Below are 19,305 nucleotides of genomic sequence, written 5' to 3' on the forward strand. Positions count from 1 at the left end.
AAGAAAATAGGTATCAGAGGTCAGTTGAGGAAAGGTGGTCCATGGTGGATGAGAGTAATTCTTTATCTGTTGCATATTGTGGAGAGGAACATTCCAGTTCTGCGATATTTCAAGGAGCCGTAGGCCAGCCGGTTGGATTTTACTTGGTTTATTTCTATAGAGATTAACTAGTGGTTGATTAAAAAGGTATGGCTGAATAGGATGCAAAGGGCAAGTCTGTATTTTGGCTGCATATTTAAGTAGTAACATTTTTCTACGAAGATGCAAAGGGGGCTCATTGCTTCAATGTATAGACTCTGAGTTGGAGATGTCCTGTATGCACCAGTTGCAATCCGCAATGCATTATGTTGAATAGGATCCAGCCAGCGTAGCACACTCCTTCGGGCAGAATCATAAACTGGAGCACCATAGTCTAAACGGGATCTAATCAGTGCTCTATATAAGAGCAGCAATGTTGTACGATCTGCTCCCCAAGAGAGGGCAGATAAAGCTCTTAGCATGTTGATCTTTTTGAGACAGGCAGTACGTATTAATTTAACATGATCTAAGAAGTTGAGCTTACTGTCCAGGATTAGTCCCAAGAATTTCATATTGCTGGCAATCGGAATGGTGGAATTTGAAATCCGAAGTTCAGGATCTGCATGCAATTTGCGTTGACAGCAAAAGTGGATCGCAACTGTTTTCTCTGGGGAAAGACGATATCCATTGAGCTCAGCCCACTTTTGAACTTTATTGAGGGACATCTGCAATTGCCTTTCGACAGATCTCATGTTCTGAGAATGGCAAGAAATAGCGAGATCGTCAGCGTAAAGGTAAGCCTCTACAGTATTTGGGAGTACTTTTGTAATGGAATCAATTTTAAGGGCAAACAAGGTTGCACTCAAAACTGATCCTTGTGGTACTCCTTCTTCTTGCGAGAATGTAGCAGAAAGGGAATTTTGATATCTCACCTGGAAAGATCGGCTCTTGAGGAAGTTCCTAATAAATATGGGTAGGTTGCCTCGTAGACCAAGATTATATAGGTCACTGAGAATGCCATACCGCCAGGTAGTATCAAATGCCTTCTCTATATCAATGGAGACCATGACAAGGTGTTCGTTTTTCACAAAGGCATTGCGAATTTCAGATTCCGCCTTGATCATCAGATCTAGGGATGACCTGTTTTTACGAAAGCCATGTTGGCAATTACTCAGTAGATGTTGAGTTTCAATGATCCAAGTGAGTCGACTATGGATCATTTTTTCAAGAATTTTACCAAGGCAACTTGACAGAGATATTGGTCTGTAACTATTAGAACTGGCGGGATCTTTTCCAGGTTTCAAAAACGCCAAAACTGTAGCGTGGTGCCAAGAGGTTGGATAAATATTTTCCAGGAAGATCCGGTTAAAAAAGATTAGAATCATTTGTAAGTTTTTCTCATCGAGATGCTGCAGCATGACATAATATATGCCATCTGGCCCAGAGGCACTGTTTCGCGTTGTTCTGATGGCCTGTAAAAGTTCACAATATTGCAGAGGCTGATTATATGGAAGTAACAGTGAGGTTCGAAAGTTGATAGGTCTCTGTTCTTTGGCAGTCTTAATTTTCTGGAATTTTGGAGTGTAGTTTGATGCAGCCGATATTTCAGCAAAAGTTTTGCCCAAGGCATTGGCTATATCTATAGGAGCAGAGAGTTCTTGCCCATTGCAGGAGAGAATTGGGGAAGGAACAGTTGGAAACTTCCCAGAAAGCTGCCTAATTTTTTTCCATATTAGTCTGGAGTCAGTGTTCCTATTGATAGTTGATGCGAACCTAGTCCAAGAATCTTTCTTGGCCTGCTTTTGAATGTAACGCGCCTTTGCCCTTAGTTTCTTGTAGCTAATTAGATTAGCTGTGGTTGGAGATCGACGGAATAAATTAAATGCTTTATTTTTTTCCTTCTTTGCTTTTGTGCACTCTTCGTTCCACCAGTAGTTGAAATGCCGTCGGGACGGGGGATTTGATAACGGAGTTGAGTACTTAGTTGCAACTAAAAGGCGGGATGTAATATAATCAGTAACTTCATCAATGGGCTGTAGTTGAATAGCTTTTTTGTCAAGAGTGATTGCTGATTGAAATTTCGCCCAATTGGCTTTAGAGAATTTCCATTTCCTGCAGGGATGTTGTAATTGTGGTTGGGTAGTCAACAGATTACAAACAATTGGAAAGTGATCACTACCCATGGGATCATCCAGGGTGGACCATTGCATAGCTGAAAACAGTATTGGGGAGCAAATCGATAGGTCAATGGCAGAAGTCTGTCCATTGGGTAACTGTATATGGGTGTGCGAGCCACTGTTAAGAAGAGTGAGGTTTTCTTTTTCCAGTAAAGTTTCAATCAGTCGGCCGCGTCTGTCTAATTTAGATGAACCCCATAAAGGGTGGTGGCCGTTGAAGTCCCCTAGCAGGCAGATAGGGGAGGGTAGCTGTAATAAAAGTTCTTTAAGATCATTATAAGAGTAAGCATGGTTTGGTGGGAGATAAAGTGAGACTAGAGTTAATGCAGTTTGAGTAATCAGACGCACAGCGACAGCTTCGATTTGGGTTTGAAGAGTAATTTGCTTAGCTGGAATCCTTGTACTAATTAAAATTGCTACACCACCTCTAGCAGAATCGGATGTGTTCCGATCGCGTCTATAGATCGAGTAGTTTTTGATGGAAATGGAAATTTGAGGAGTTAAATAGGTTTCTTGCAGGCAGAAACCAACTGGAGAGTAGCGATTAATTAAATAACGGATGTCATCAATGTTTCCACGAAAGCCTCTGCAATTCCATTGCAAGATATTATACATTATTTGAATTTAGAGGAAGAAGCTGTACCTGACGTGGCTGTCTTATGGCGTTCTGGCTTTGGTTTTTCTCTTTTCGGAAAGGAAGGGCGACCAGTGTCCATCTCTTCTTCAGCAAATATTTCCAGAATTGGATCTTCCTGTTTGGATGGATACTCTGCCTCCATCGATTTGTCTTGGATAATCTTTTTCGAAGACGAACTATTATTATTTGTAGTGGCATTCACTGGCGGAGATTGAGATTTTGCTGGTATTGTGAGAGGCGTATTATTTGCTTGGTCTGAGTGCTTAACGGCACTGGACTGTTGCTGAGAGAGAACAGCCCGAGCCCAGTCAGAGATGGAAGTGTTTGAAGGTACGGTAACATCGGTTTGTGTGGCAATGGTTTGATATTTTTTTGTAATATTGGCATAGGTACGGTTAGGTATACTCGGTGCAATTAATTTTCTAGCCTCCTGATAACTAACTCTGTTTTCAACTTTATATTTCACAATTTTTTTCTCTGTTTTCCACCTCTCACATGTCTTAGAGTAGGCCGGATGGTTGCCTTTGCAGTTGGGACAGATCATTTCTTTCACCGAACAATCACTTTGAATGTGATCGGAGGATCCACAGTTGGGACAAACTGGGTTGCTTCTGCACGTTGTTTGAGAGTGGCCATACTTCTGGCATTTATAACATCTCAACGGATTGGGTATGAAAGGACGAGTGCGGCAAAGTAGATATCCAGCTTTTATTGATGTGGGTAGGCTTGGACTGTTGAATGTAAGAATGATATTTCTGGTAGGTGTGAGAATATTGTCTTTTTTTATCATAATTCTTTTTACAGCTATTACATTTTGCTCCTGAAGCTCTTCTTTAATTTCTTCCTCCGTCACATTCAACAGGTCTCAACTAGATATTACACCCTTTGATGTATTTAGGGTTGCATGTGGAGTTACTTTCACTGGAATACCAGCGAAAGTTGTCTTTTTAAGTAATTTTTCAGAGTGTTTGCCATTTATAGTTTCAATAAGTAAGTCCCCTGATTGCAGTCTCTTAACCGTCTTGGGAGACCCTGCAGTACTTTCCAGGTGTTTTTGGATTAAAAAGGGGGATAGCTTACTGAGAGGCTGGTCAGATAGCGAGTGCATGATTAAGAATGCAGGTAAGTCTGTCGCCGAGGGATTGGTTTTCAACCTCTTTGCTTGCGACGAATCATGGTCATGGTCATTTTCTGTGTTTGGCCGACAGCTCGACGGCTCTAGAGTTGGAAACATACTTTGTTCCATGTTGGCTCCTCTTAGCCCCTGGCAGATGAACTTTTCTGCCAAGGTTACCGGCCCCGCCACGGGGAGGCAGGAGCAGTGCCTGGTGTGACCAAGCGAAAAGTAGTAAGTGGTTAGTAGTAAACTAGAAGAAATAAAGAAAGGTGCCTTTCCTTTCTTGCTCTGTACAAGTGTTTTTGTTACAAGAGCTGTTTTTAAATGAATAGATTTATTAACGTGAAGAACTCAAAATAACTATAAATCACTTTTGAGAAATCGCAGTAATAGCACAGAGAAATCGCTCAGTCACAATCGCTTGGCACCCGGGGCCGAAAGCAACGCGGAGATGGGGGAAACCCCTGGTGCCGTTAGACACGAACACACTATACACTATTCTTAAGTTTTTTTTTTACAACCTGCACCACGGGTAATTTTTTTTTTTTTTTTTTCCTCCTCTCTTCCCTCTGGAATGGGCCCCCAGAGGTTCCTGGCCCACCTGCTGACAACACCAGGTAGGTCAGAATCTCTTTAGAGACGGTACGTGTTTTATTCGGACTGGCCCACCTTCCCGTGGTGTGGACGAGTACCCAGAATCATCTGTCCAGGTGAGTGATGCTTCTGGGTAGCCAAGCGGCCAGAACAGAACAACAGAACACACACACATAATACACACACATATCTGGCCCATTTGTTGCGATACTGATCTTCACAGAGATACGAGGCGGAGTTGAACAAACGTTCTAGGTGCTGCCCTTACATATACACATGTCCACATGTTATTCTTAAGTTTACAAGGCGCTCATCGTGAGGGTTCTGCACAAAGTGGTGCAATCTCAGAAGTAATATAAATATGGTTCACATATTTCTATAACTTCTAAGATTTACAAATCCTTTTTAGTTTCTTAAAAATGGCATTTCTTGGGTAAAAGCGAGAAGCTGTGGAAGCTAATCAAGCGAATACACCGACAAATTGTAATTGTATTGTTTTATTTATTTTTTCTTACAGTACCGCGATGCTTTATTTAATTAATGAAGAAATTAACGTAAAATACAATGGTCGCTCTAAACGTATAAAGATTTAACAGTTCCCTATTTATAGCAGGGTCCTCTGCAAACTTAAGTCCTTGAGGTTGTCACAGACATTCTCTCAGATAGGTTAGACAAGCTGTATTTGCTACCTGGGAGTCTAAAACGCTGATGGAACTGATATTCGGGTGACACTCAAGTCAAGTGGACCCAATTTCGGCGAAGTCCGGACGGTCTGTGACAGCCAAACGGCACCAGGGGTTCCCCCATCTTCGCGTGCTATACATTGTGGGTGTGAAACAGAACACTGTTTCACGTTGCCAACGTTGCCCCACTACTCCCCGTGGAGGCAGACCAGATACACCACTATTATAGTTATTTACTCTGGCAGGTCCTGCCACCTTATTTCCTGAGATTTCAGTGACAAGGACCTAAAAAAAAAAAAAAAAAAAAAAAAAAAAAAACGCTATAGATAGAGGTCAGCCAAAACAAAGGGAGTACTAGTTGGGCGATTTGATGTTATTACGTTTTTGAGTGTAGGGCTCGAGAAATTTGGAGTTGATTCGGATGCTACTTGTAAGTTATAGAAGGGCAGGGAGACTGAAGACTGGGGGTAAAAGATAGAGATGCGGGGTCCATAGAGAAGATGACCCCATGTCAGTGGAACAGGCCCATGCCCCACCAGAGTGAAAAAGAGGTGTGGCGAGGTGGGTACACCAGGGGTAATCTCCCCCTCTCGCCGGGAAGTGGGGGCAAAGGACCACGCAAGGGAGCGTGGCTAGGGAGGCCTAATGGCAGCAGCTGAGCTGTGCCAGTGGGATCTGTCACTCCTGGGACGAAGGAAGAAAGGAAGGAGTTTATTTTTTTTTCTCCTGAGAGCACTGTCATATCCAGGAAGTTTCTTACTTTCATCTTCAATGGGTGGTGTTTGGGTGCCTAACCCGTCTAGCAGTGAAGACAGACTGCGCAAACTCGGTAATGGCGGCGTAGAGCTGCTCGTCCATTATAATCAGGTACTCACAATGCGGGGGGTTTTCTTGCATTTCAGTGGCAAACCTCAGCCGGAATTCGTCATATTCATGGCAATCATACATTACGTGATCCCATGTTTCTTCAGCCCCGCAGTGACACAGCGGATCTTCTTCTATGCCTAGGGATGTTAGCTTCGCTTTAAAGGGTCCTTGGCCTGTCAATAGAAATGTAGTATGGAGGCCAGGTGAGTACCAGAGAGGAGGCTTTGGACTGATGAGGTTCACAGGGGGAATGAACTTTTTGGTTATTAATCCTTTGTTGGTGGTGTCCCATGTCTTTTGCCAGGTCCTGTACATAATTTCAGAGATTCTCTTCCTTTCCTGTTTGAGGTTGTTATCAAGGTTAAGAGTGATGCCTGCTGTTTCGGTGGGAATACTCTTTTTCAATCGTTAATACAATCCTCTTCTTATTACCTCTAGGTGTAGGGGTATACATCCAGCTAGAACCTGTAGAGTTGGGCGCGCTCATCTAGATCAGCTCTTGTGTCACCATGCACCACCAAAACCAAATGGTCAGCAAACGCAAGGGATTGAGTCATCCCCAAGTCCATTCCAAGGAACTCGTCCAGGACGATGGACCAAAAGAAATGCCCCCAGGACCGAGCCCTGAGGACAGCCTCGGGAGACGTGGTTAGTGACAGATTTGTACCTGGTACTAACATGGACAGTGCGGTGTCTCAGGTACTCCTTGACACAGCTATAAAGGTTGAGTGGTGCTTTGGCTTGTCGGAGTCTTCTGAGAATACGATGCTGGGACTGTTAGTAATCCTGGGTATAACCTCCATGCACACGATGGGTGACCATCCAGGTGTGAAACAACGTAAGCAGGGGTCGAGGTGTGGCGCCCACACCACATGGATGAATGCTGCCCCTCCTGTGTTACCAGGCAGTACTAGGTGGTAGATGACTCTCCTCAACCGGTGCACTTTGCTTATTGGAGGCTTGAAGTGGTGGAACCCATGTTTAGCATCTAGAGCTAAGTTCCGCTCAACCCTTCCCCATCTCTTCCATCATGCAGTACGACTGGTGACTTTTGAGGTTATGATGAACATCATGGCGAGATCCAATCTTCCTTACATTTTGAGGGTACAGCTCTAAAACGGAGTTCGCAGGCCGGCCACTAGTCAGTACACCGGACCGAACCTATTGGTAACTATCTAGGAGGCTTCCGGATCAGCTAGTGTATAATCTTGCTACCTCTACTCTGCCAGATAGTGACTGGAGGGAGTCGTTCGAGTAGTGTGTATGCGGGGGGGGGGGCATTGCCGAGGCCACGTTATGTCAAGGAACTGGGTATATTTTTACCATGTGTACGCCATATCCAAAAATTTCATTACTTCATACAGCATGTCCCACCCACTTTTTCTTACTACGGAATACACCACGAATTGTCAAACTAATAGAGCAAGCTTATCTGCGAAAAGATCTAAACCTCCCAAGGACTTCCTAATTCATTTCATAAATACACGTGGTCTCAATTCTAATATTAACGATGTCCATTTCCACTTGCAGTCTGCCAAACCCCATGTACTTTTTCTGAGAGAATTTCAGTATCGGTTGATCCATCTACTGCTCATCTCAGATGCCCAAATTAGTCGCTGTATGATTCCTTTCGCCTCAAAGGTGGTACTTGTGCATATGTCCGTTCTGATGTTCCCTGTCAGAGACTTGGCAATTTGGAATCTCCTCTCTTTGATCTTCTCTTTCTTAAAATCTCTCTACCTCATTGTGTCAAATTCATCTGTTGTCTCTACCGTTCTCCCAACTCCACTAATCACTTGGAACTCTTTGACTTCCTCTCTTTGCAAATTGACTTTCTCCAGTCCAACTTTCCTAACAACGAGGTAATTTTCCTTGGTGATTTTAATGTTCACAACTCCAGCTGGCTTCCGTTTTCTAGTCACACTGACCCAGCAGGTTGAGATGGTGAGGCTTTTGCAATTACTAATGACCTTTCACAGATTGTTCGTTTACTTACGAGAATACCGGACAATCGTAACCATACAGCCAACACTCTTCATCTTTTTCTCACAAACAACTTTTCTCACAAACTTTTTCTTCCAAACCAAGCACGGTACTAAGTACTATAGGTTCTAATACCTCTCGTGTTTGCGGTTTACATGAAAGAAAAACAAAACAAAAAAAAAAAAAAAAACACGACTGGTTCGATTACCTGCACTCCTCGTGTAGCTGCTCTTCAGAAGTGGCAAAAATTAGGTCCTGCTTGTTGCTGAGGGCCGTCAGTTGGTTCAGGCAGGTGAGCGGAGTCGTTCTATCGCAGGTCTCGCACCTCATCACCCTCAGGCAGGCTGCAAAGAAAACAATTTATAAATTATAAACCGGGCTTTAAAGTCAGCGTAAATAACAAAAAGCGATTAAGTATTTTGAATTTTAGACGAGGAATACAGACAATGGAATTCGATTTAAAAAACAAATTTTCCGTTTATACTCCGGGACGACCAAACGGTTAGAGGAGTTCACAAGGTAGACAGAATACAAGAATCAGTACCGTATTTAGCAGTCACGGGCTTAAACTCCGGTCACTCAAGGCACGTGTACTTATGCACTCGCGCCCGTGAAGCATTTTTCCAGCTCTTTCGCCAGCAGCAAGACCAGACCATTCGTCGCAATAAGAATAATTAGCCCAAAACAGCGAGGCTGCACTTCTTTTCAGGCAACACGCATTCAAGTTTTCTGAGAGTGCGCAAGATGGAAACACGACCATGCCACTCGGTAGTAGTAGTGAGCTGGTCAAACGCCCCCTATACATTTGTGAGCGCCATTCAGTTCACTGTGTTTCAAGTTCGCGCTTCTGCTCAGTACGCTGATGTTCTTATATTCTCCATCTTGTGGACTCCTTTGAATTTATGTGGCCGCCCCACGGTATAAACAGAAAAAGGGGGAAAAAAAAACTTACATAAACTAACGCTCCTGGGAGGGTCCACTGGACCCGCAGCTACTTTTCTGTAACAGAAGGTTGGCAACAACGGTCCAGAAACTTCACTTTCATGTGGCACTTTCATTTGCGATCAAAAAGCATGTTTCAGTTGACTGGTGTTACTCTGCCTTCCATAGGTTGCAGCAGCAACAGCACAGTGGGCTCCATGGACCGGACAGTGTCAGTTACGGGTTTCAATATATTTTTAGGCAGGCAGGCAACACATAATTTCTTTCTTCATTTTGATTCGCTGCGTCTGTGGACAACGACAAAATCTTTTTCGGGGCTTTCGTCGTGCGGATGGATTTTCATTTTAAGCGTACCGTGTTTCTACACAAAACGGCAAATTACTCACGTAATTAACCAATTACAAATTGGTTAATTACTCACGCGCTAGTAATTAACCAATAAAGCGACACAAGATGGACCCAACGGTACAAAATATCGTGGCCTACTGAACTGACGAGGTCACCACGGAATTTCTCGAAGGACCCGTGCCAATTTTCATTTAGCTCTCGCCTTCTCCAGTTAATTCATTTTAAAAAAGTGTTCCTTCTTTGCCTCTGCGCTTGACGTTAAAGTGAAATGTCACAAATCACTTTGACCCAAATTCTCGGGGCAGTGGAAAGGAAAGAGTGGAACAGCACGACATTGCGGCTGGGCTGCCCTCGCGTTTCACGGATTGCCATCACGCGGACAGTTCTTCAAATGCGGGGAACATCGACGAGGAGCAATGCTGCCACGCACTGAACTGCACAACTTTCTTTTCTTTTTTACACTAACGGAAATGAATGTTTGCTGGATGATGTCAGCAGATGGAAGAGGGGATGGTTCGACAAACTCGAGTGCCGAAAGTCCTTGCGCATTAATTAAAAGCTAACCTAGTGGTTTTCAACCCGGGTGCCGCGGCACATTAGGGTGAAGCGGGGTGTCGTGTTCGGTTTAAGTTACTTAAAGTTATTATTTTATTTTATTTTTTTTTAAATTTATTTCATTATAAAAAGGTGTACGCATCCATTGTACCGTATCTTTTTAATTTTGTGGTGATCTATAACTGACCTTTATTTAGTACCTCTGTATAAAAAAAATAAAATTATTGTATAGGTGTATATTAAAAAGCCGAATGTCAGGCCTAGGGGTGCTGTGAAAAAATTACTGGGTCACTAAGGAGCGCGGTTTCTCGGTTAGTGTCCCAGTGAACCGAGAAAGTTTAGGAACCTCTGGGCTAACCGGATCTCAATGTGGGGTTGACGCGGTCCAGTACTCGTGTGCCGCTGCACGATAAACGGGATGCAAAATTACAGAGGATTGACTGATTGGTTGGTTGTGTTGGGGTTATTGGCGCATGAACTACGCGGGTCATAATGCGCCAGTTTTTATTTTTATTTTATTTTATTTTTATTTTATTAATAGCAAGATGTTGTTGTTGTTGTTGTTGTATGTTTTACGGCGCAACGGCACCTATAGGCCATTATGCGCCAAGCAATGGTAGGAGGCAAAAGGCTTTATTAAAAGTGAGATATGTGCACTATGTGAAGATTTAAGCATTATATTCTGTCATAGCATTTTATCCTTTTTAGGAAAGTGAAAACTGCATTAATATCAGATCTGTCGCCTAATATTTGTTCCAAAGTAGGTGTGGTTTGGGCTGCATAGTTTGATAAGAAGGTGGTCTGCCGTACTCCATTATAGAGAGGGCAGTCAACAATGATGTGCTGGACTGTGATTTGAGCATGGCAGTTCGGACAAGAAGGTGGGTCTGAGGAAGAGAGAAGATAAAGGTGAGTAAGGTGTGTATGTCCTATTCGTAATCTTGCAAGTGTGACTTCTTCCTTTCGGTTCGAGCGGAAACTAGATGGCCAAGACTGGAGTTTCGGTTTAATCCGAAGCAGTTTGTTGCCTTCTTGGTTTTGCCAGATGGTTTGCCAGTGAATCATACTTCGCTTTGTTATAAGACTTTTATAATCGGTGAAAGGAATTTTGAAAGAGTCATCAATTGGTTGCACAGTAGATTTGGCTGCGTGGTCAGCACTCTCATTGCCAGGTATGCCAACATGGCTAGCGACCCAACAAAATTTTATTACTTTCGTGTTCTTAGCTAGATGAGCCAGCAAGTTTTGAATATTACCAAGTAGGTAGTTATGATGCTTTCTTGGTTGCTGTAAAGCGAGAAGGGCACTCAGAGAGTCGGTAAAAATAATACTATGGGAATACTGCTTCAGCTTTATAGTTTCCAGCGCCATCTGAATGGCATGAAGTTCAGCAGTAAAGATACTGCATTCTAAAGGTAACTGATTAGAGATTGTTGATGATGGAAGAACAACAGCAGCACCGACGTGGTGATCAGTTTTGGAACCGTCTGTGTATATCATGGTATAAGATTCATATTTCTCAAGTAGAGATTTATGAAGCTGGTTTACATTCTGTGAAGAAAGAGTACTTTTCCCCCATTCTTGAAGGGACAGATCACAGGTGGCAGGGCAAAATGCCCAGGGAGGAGTCGTGGAACTAGTGGTGGCTATTTTAGAAAGATCAAGCTGCCAATTATCAAGTAGTGAGCAAAGATGTATGCCAGCGGGTGGGTTTATTGATGGATAAACGGCATACAAGTTCTCCCAATCTGGTGTAAATAGATGTTTCCACGATGGATGCAGGGGTTGGCTTTTTATTTTGACGGCATAATTCAGCAGTAAAATTTGTCTTCGTAGAGAGAGTGGGGGATCGTGAGCTTCAGCGTACAGGCTCTGCACAGGAGATGTGCGGTAGGCTCCAAGAGCAATGCGAAGGCCACTATGGTGAATGGGGTCCAAAGCCCTCAAAATGCTAGGTCTAGCAGAGTTGTAAACTGGTGACGCATAGTCTAACCTTGATCTTACAATAGCATGATATAAATGAAGGAGTGTTTGACGGTCAGCACCCCATGTTGTAGCTGATAATACTCTCAAAATGTTTAGTTTCTTGAAACAGGTGGTTCTAAGTTCTTTAATATGGTCAAGAAAGGTCAATTTTTTATCTAAAGTTAATCCAAGGAAACGAATGGTAGGCACAACAGGTATATCATGGTTCCCCAGCTTTAGAAGTGGGTCAGGGTGGAGATTACGTCTTCTACAGAAATGAACTGCAACAGTTTTTTCAGGTGATATGCGGAACCCGTTGTCTGTGGCCCACGTTGTAATCTTATTAAGAGCTCCTTGCAATTGTCTCTCAATCATTCTCATGTTCTGTGAGTGACAAGATATACTGACATCATCTGCATATAAGGTAGTAAATACAGTGGCTGGAATGATCTTGGTAATTGAATTGATTTTTATAGTGAATAGAGTGGCACTTAAAACTGAGCCCTGTGGAACACCTTCTTCTTGGATGAATTTTCGGGAAAGAGTGGATTGAATACGGACCTGGAAGGATCGCTGCTTCAAAAAGTTCTGTATAAATCTTGGCATATTACCTCTGAAACCTAATGCATGTAGATCACGGAGAATTCCGTATCGCCAAGCTGTGTCAAAAGCTTTCTCAACGTCTAAATAAACTGTAGTCAAATGTTCCTTCCTTAAGAAGGCATTGCGAATCTGGTTTTCCATTTGTATCAATAGGTCTAAAGTTGATCTACCTGTATGAAATCCGCACTGCGATGAATTGATGAGGTTGTATTTGCTCAGCACCCAGGTGAGTCGAGAGTTTACCATTTTTTCCATTATTTTTCCCATACAGCTGGTGAGGGCAATAGGTTGATAGTGACGCGGGTTGACTGGATCCTTGCCAGGTTTTAATAATGCTATGACATATGAGTGTCGCCAATTATCAGGGAAAGTATTCTCTGTGAAAACCCGATTATATAGCTGGACACAAAGCGACTTTTCGCTCAGCTCTTTCAACATGACATAGTGTATTCCGTCAGGTCCAGCAGCACTGTGTTTCGAGCTGTTAAGAGCAAGCCGTAGTTCAATTATGGTAAAGGGACAGTTGTACATTTGATGGTGGTCTGTGTTAAAATTTAGGGTCTGCTTTTCAGCAAGAGACTTTAATTTCTGAAAGTTTGGCGAGTATGAGGATACAGCAGAGGTTTCAGCAAAGGATTCTCCGAGAGTGTTGGCTATGTCTTGAGGTAGTGAAACATCATTGCCGTTTATATTCAGTATTGATAGATGCGAAGGAGGATATTTATTATACATTTTTCTAATATTTTTCCAGATGGTTTGTGTTTTAGTGGACCGTGTAATAGTTGAGGCAAAACGTTTCCATGACTCTCTTTTACTTGCACGCTGAATGCGTCTAGCATTGGCTCTGGCTTTCTTAAAGTGTACTAGATTAGCAGCGGTAGGGTTTTTGCGAAATTTATTCCAGGCTTTATTTTTCTCTCGTTTAGCTTGATTGCATTCATTGTTCCACCAGGGTTTTGGTCTTATTCTATGATCTGTGCACACTCTTGGTATTGCTGCTTCTGTGGCCAGCAATATTTGATTTGTTACATAATCAACCGCATTATTTATTGACGTATTTGAAACAGTTGTTTTCTGCAGGGTGGCTAGTTGCCTATATTTTTCCCAATCAGCTTTGGCAAAGTTCCATTTGGCAGTTTGATATTGACAAGGTGGAGAATTTGGTTCTACACGGCAGACTATTGGATAATGGTCACTACCCAGTAGACTGTCATGAACAGACCAATCAAATAGCGGAAAAAGGACTGGTGAGCATATGGAGAGATCAATTGCTGAGCTTGACCCAGAAGGTAGATGAAATTAAGTGGGTAAACCAGTATTCAGTAGAGTCAGATTAAATTTATCTAAAAGCTTTTCTAGTATTTTTCCTCGTTTATCATGTATTCTATCACCCCATAGAGGATTATGTGCGTTAAAATCTCCCATGATGCAAAAGGGAGGAGGGAGCTGAGATACAACAGTTTCAAGATCAGTGTAAGAAATGTCTTGGTTAGGGGAAAGATATAAGGAAACAATGGTAAAAGAAAAAGGAAAAGATATTCGAGCAGCTACTGCTTCTAGATTTGTTTGTAACATTAATGGTCGGGAAGGGATATTGGAGTTGACTACAAGTGCAACTCCTCCATGAGCCGAATTGCTTAAATGAGAAACTCTATCTTTTCTGTAGATAACATGATGTTTAATTGAGGTAGCAAAAGAAGCTGTTAAGTTAGTTTCTTGGAGGCAGAAGGTAACTGGGTTATACTGGAGAAGGAGATCCCGAATATCATCAAGGTTGGTGCGATACCCTCTACAATTCCACTGAAGAAAACTGGGCATTATTTGGGTAAAGTGTGGTCCTCGGTTTCTGTCCGAGGTATTGTTGGCTTATGGTGACCAGATTTTCTTTTTGGGAAGTACGGTCTTCCTGTTTCCATCTCTTCTTCTGGGAAGAGATCGAGAACGGGATCTTCGCGGTCAGTGTTTCCTTCCATTTCAATCGAATCAGTTTTAGAAATATCAACACTTTTTGAGTACATTGGATTATTGGTAGAATGCGGAACAGTGATTGGTGTGTTAACAGCCTTGTTTGATTTATATTGTTTACCAGAAAGGGGCACGGCTTCCAAAATTGACCGAGCCCAATCTGACATTGATCTGTCTGGGGGAAACGTTACCTCAGTTTGAGTACCAGTCGTTATTCTTCTTTGCACAGTACTTGTTACCACAATTGGTTTTTGGACTATTTCAGCAAAGCTGGGTCGAGTGTTAAATTGAGCCTGTACAGATTTTTTAGCTTCTTGATACGAGATGTTTTTTTCGGCTTTGACCCGTTGAATGTTTTTTTCCTTTTTCCATAGGGGACAATCTCTGGAGTAGGTAGTATGTGGGCCATTACAATTTGAGCATTTGTGCTGCTCTGCTTTGCAGTCAGAGTGATTGTGCTCGCGTGAACCGCAGTTGGCACAAGTGGCTAAACCTCTACACACGTTTTGGGAATGCCCAAATTTTTGGCATTTAAAACAGCGTGTAGGGTTAGGAATGTATAATTTTATTTGACAATTCAGATAACCTGCTTTGATGGATGCTGGAGGTTTGGGGCTATCAAATGTTAGTATTATATTCCGTGTTGGAACTAGAGCATTGTCTCGTTTTGTGTATATGCGCTTTACATGCACAATTCCCTGGTCTTGCAATTCGTTTTTCAACTCTTCTTCTGAGAGATTTATGAGATCCCACTCAGCTATCACACCCCTGGAGGTGTTTAGAGTAGCATGAGGGGAGACAGTAATCGGTAATCCTCCAAAGGATGTCAGTTTTTGGAGCCGTTGTGATTGCCGTTCATCTGAGACCTCAACGAGCAAGTCGCCCGATCTCAGACGCTTAGTTGTTTTCGGAGATCCTATTAGATTTTCTAGGTATTTCTGAATTTTAAAAGGCGAGAGACTACCAAGAGACTTTTCTTGAGTAGAATGCAATACAAGGTGCATTGGATGCCTTCTTTGTAAACTGTCAGTTTTTTGACGTTTAGCACTGCATGAGTTAGAGTCTTCTGTCTCATGAGCAGCCATATTAGGATCTTTATGTCCTGTAGAAGAGATCATTTTGCTCCTTTTAGCCCCGGAAAGATAGCTTTTCTTTCCAGGTTACCGGCCCCGCCAAGGGGAGGCAGGAGCAGTGCCACAAGGGTAACCAAGCGGCTTTGATTGGTTTGGTTTTTTATGGCGCATTGGCAGCTGTGGCCATAATGCGCCAAGACTAGGTAATATTTAAAAAGTTTAAATTCTCGGTGACCTAATGAGTAAGGCCACCATGTCGAAATATATAATAATGTAACAAAAGCATAAATTAAATACAATTAAAAACTTTTATTAATTTAAAATAGCTAAAAACAGCAGACACATTGGTAACCAAGCGGCTGAGTTAGTTTGGTTAGTAAGATAACAAGAAACAGAAAGGTGAATTTCCTTCCTGGAACTCTGCCTACTTTTTGTAGTGCAAAAGTTTCTCAATACAAATAAATGAAGAAAACTGTGTTTAAAACCTAAAGAAAACTATTTGCTTTGCACACAATATATAGATCGCTTGGAAATCGCTTGGCTACACTAATAATCGCTTGGCACCCGGGGCCAATAGCAAGATACACAACAGGTAACCATTGAGAGTGTATCTGAGATCAGATCAATAAACATAATAACAATAATGTGAAATCCAACAGGACGATAAACATTGATATAGATTCAAACAATAAAAGCATATGTACAAAAGAGGATTGTATTAAGTTAAGTTACCGGTAAAACAAGTAATAATTAATCCGTTAGAGAATAGAAAAATAATATAACAAATAATAATAAACTACAATAATTAGATGTGAGCTAGTCACTTTGCAGCTTAAGAGTTTGAGTTTTGATTTTGAGTTTATTGGCGCAAAAACAACTATGGTCATACTGCGCCAAGAAACGATTAAAATAACAATAAAGATAAATTCTGGTAACCTTTAAAAAGGTTACCTCGTCAAATTGTTATTTATATACGTGAGTATATATTAATAGCTTTTAAAAATTTAAAAACTGCCGACACGTGGTCGTTGTCTGATAAAATCTGACTGAGTGTATAAGGCTCGGTTAGATGAGTAAAAGCGGTAAAATGTATATTGCGAACATGGGTATAATGAACGCAATCTATTAAAATATGCTTTAGAGATAAAACGGTGTCGCAAGACTCGCACATAGGAGGGTCATCCGCCCTCAGCAGAAAAGAATGTGTCAAATGACTGTGTCCTATGCGGAGTCGGGAAAGAACAACTTCCTCGCTCCGATTCCTGCGCAGACTAGACTGCCATGTTTCTATTACAGGCTTTATTTGATATAATTTATTTGTTCTCTGTCTGTGCCATAGTTCTTGCCATTGGGAATATATCTTGTTGCGTATTATTTGCCTGTAGTCTGTATAGGGGACTGACAGGCAATGATTATGAGTGGGTGTTGCTGATTTGGCTGCAGAGTCAGCCAAATCATTTCCCTTTATCCCAATGTGGCTAGGAATCCAGCAGAAGCGGATATCAAACTTGTATTCATGAAGAGAATGTATCTTCTGCTGAACTCGACAAAGAACTGGATGAGAATTGTGTCTCGGAGATAATAAAGCCTGTAATACACTCAATGAGTCGGAATATATTATTGACCTTTGATATTGACAAGTTCGAATGTGATCCAAGGCTAGCTCTATAGCATACAGCTCTGCAGTGTATATGCTGGATTCAAGAGGAATCTGCTGAGATATTATAGTGTCCGGAAACACAGCAGCAGATCCTACGCACGATTCAGACTTCGAGCCGTCTGTGTAAACGGGCAGGAAGTCTGAGTACTCAGCTTGGTGTGCAGAGTAGAGCTTCTGGTAGACAGATGACGAGGTTTCAGATTTTACCCATTTCTTAAGGGAGATGTTGCACGATGGAGTATGAGCATGCCAGGGTGGAAGAGTCTCTTTTGGTGTTTGTGCAACCTTGTCTACCATGATGTTAAACTCTCTTAGTAGCTCTTGGACACGAATACCAAAAGGTCGGTTGGCAGTCTGACGGGTATTGTACAAGTTTTCCCAACGTGGCTCAAAAACGGATGCCCACGTAGGATGGTCTGGCAGGGATTTCAACTTTAAAGCATAGTTTAAAGACAACTGCTTACGTCGAAGGGATAACGATGGTTCGTTTGCTTCGACGTATAAGCTCTGGACAGGAGATGTTCGAAAAGCTCCAGTAGCGATACGGATAGCCTGATGGTGGACAGGGTCCAGCCATCGGAGGACACTATCTCTAGCTGAGGAGTATACCTGGGACCCGTAGTCTAATTTGGGTCGTACAAGTGCACGGTAAAGCCGTAGTAGGGTGCATCGATCTGCTCCCCAACGCGTTGAGGAGAGAGAGCGGAGAATATTGAGTCCCCTCGTGCATTTTGTACGAAGCTGACGAATATGTTCGAGAAAGGTCAACTTTTTATCAAACACAAGTCCCAAGAATTTTGTGTCTGACACTACTGGAATAACTTTTTGTCCGAGCCTTAATTCAGGTTCAGGATGAAGATTACGCTTGCGACAAAAGTGTACGCAAACGGTCTTCTCCGGCGAGAGCCTGAAGCCATTAGCAAGTGCCCAGGAATTAAGGCGATCAATGGCTTTCTGCAGTTGTCTTTCAATAACCCTCATGTTGCATGACTGACAAAAAATGCTAAAGTCATCAACATAGAGGGCACTGTTTACAGTTGGAGGAAGTTGTTCTGTGATGGAATTTATTTTGATGGCAAAAAGCGTGACACTTAATACTGATCCTTGTGGTACTCCCTCCTCTTGAGTAAAGGAACGAGAGAGTGAGGATCCCACACAAACTTGGAAAGATCGATTGGCCAAAAAGTTTTTAATAAAAATGGGGAGTTGCCCCCTAAGGCCTAGGCTATGCAGATCTTTTAATATGCCAAATCTCCAAGTTGTGTCATACGCTTTCTCCATGTCAAAGAACACCGACACCAAGTGTTCGCGTTTTAGGAAAGCATCCCGGATGAATGCTTCCAATCTAATAAGATGGTCCAAGGTGGACCGGTTCCTTCGGAAGCCGCACTGGATGTTGGAGAGAAGGTCGTTTGATTCAAGATACCATATTAAACGAGAATTAACCATTCTCTCCAGGATTTTGCACAGACAGCTGGTCAGAGCAATAGGACGATAATTGGTGGTGACTTTTGGATCCTTTCCTGGCTTAGGAAAGGCAAGAACGATTGCCTTTCGCCAGGAATCCGGAAACCGCCCCTCAGTAAAGATTCTGTTATACAGAAGGAGCAGACAATCCATAGATTTTGGTGAAAGATGTTTAACCATTTCATAATGGATGCCATCTGGTCCAACAGCACTTGCTTTGGAAAGAGTGAGGGCTCTTTTTAGTTCCTCTATAGTGAATGCCCCGTTGTAGGGATAGAGGCCCTTGGTCTTAAAATTAAGTGCTTCCTTTTCCAGTTTATCTTTAAGGACCAGGAACTCTGGGGAATACGAAGATGTTGCAGAGATGTTAGAGAATGTTTCCCCAAGAGCATTGGCTATTGCAGTTGGATCTGCAATAGCGCATCCATTATAATCTAGGATTGCAGAAGGGTGGGATGTATATTTTCCCTTCATTTTCCGGATTTTATCCCAGACTACCTTAGAGTTGGTAGACTGGTTAATAGATGATGTAAAACGGATCCACGATTCCTTTTGACTCTGACGACGGATGTAGCGTGCTTTGGCTCGTGCACGTTTGAAGGCTATAAGGTTGTTCGTGGTAGGATATCGGCGAAATATCCCCCACTCTTT

At 42.4% G+C, this 19,305-nt stretch overlaps 1 protein-coding gene across 1 annotated transcript in view; it reads right to left on the reverse strand.

Annotated features, from left to right (window-relative positions):
• The window catches only part of LOC150078589 (uncharacterized), a 316,484-nt gene that overhangs the window by 162,724 nt on the left and 134,455 nt on the right, over window positions 1-19,305 (reverse strand). Inside the window, exon 2 of the mRNA XM_090385338.1 lies at window positions 8,285-8,420. Coding sequence (XP_090241464.1) covers window positions 8,285-8,420 — 136 coding nt within the window. The remainder of the gene's footprint in view (window positions 1-8,284; window positions 8,421-19,305) is intronic.

This window comes from Mastigoproctus giganteus, chromosome 11 (genome assembly GCF_048544385.1).
Source record: "Mastigoproctus giganteus isolate SK-2022 chromosome 11, ASM4854438v1, whole genome shotgun sequence".
Classification (NCBI taxonomy): Eukaryota; Metazoa; Arthropoda; class Arachnida; order Uropygi; family Thelyphonidae; genus Mastigoproctus; species Mastigoproctus giganteus.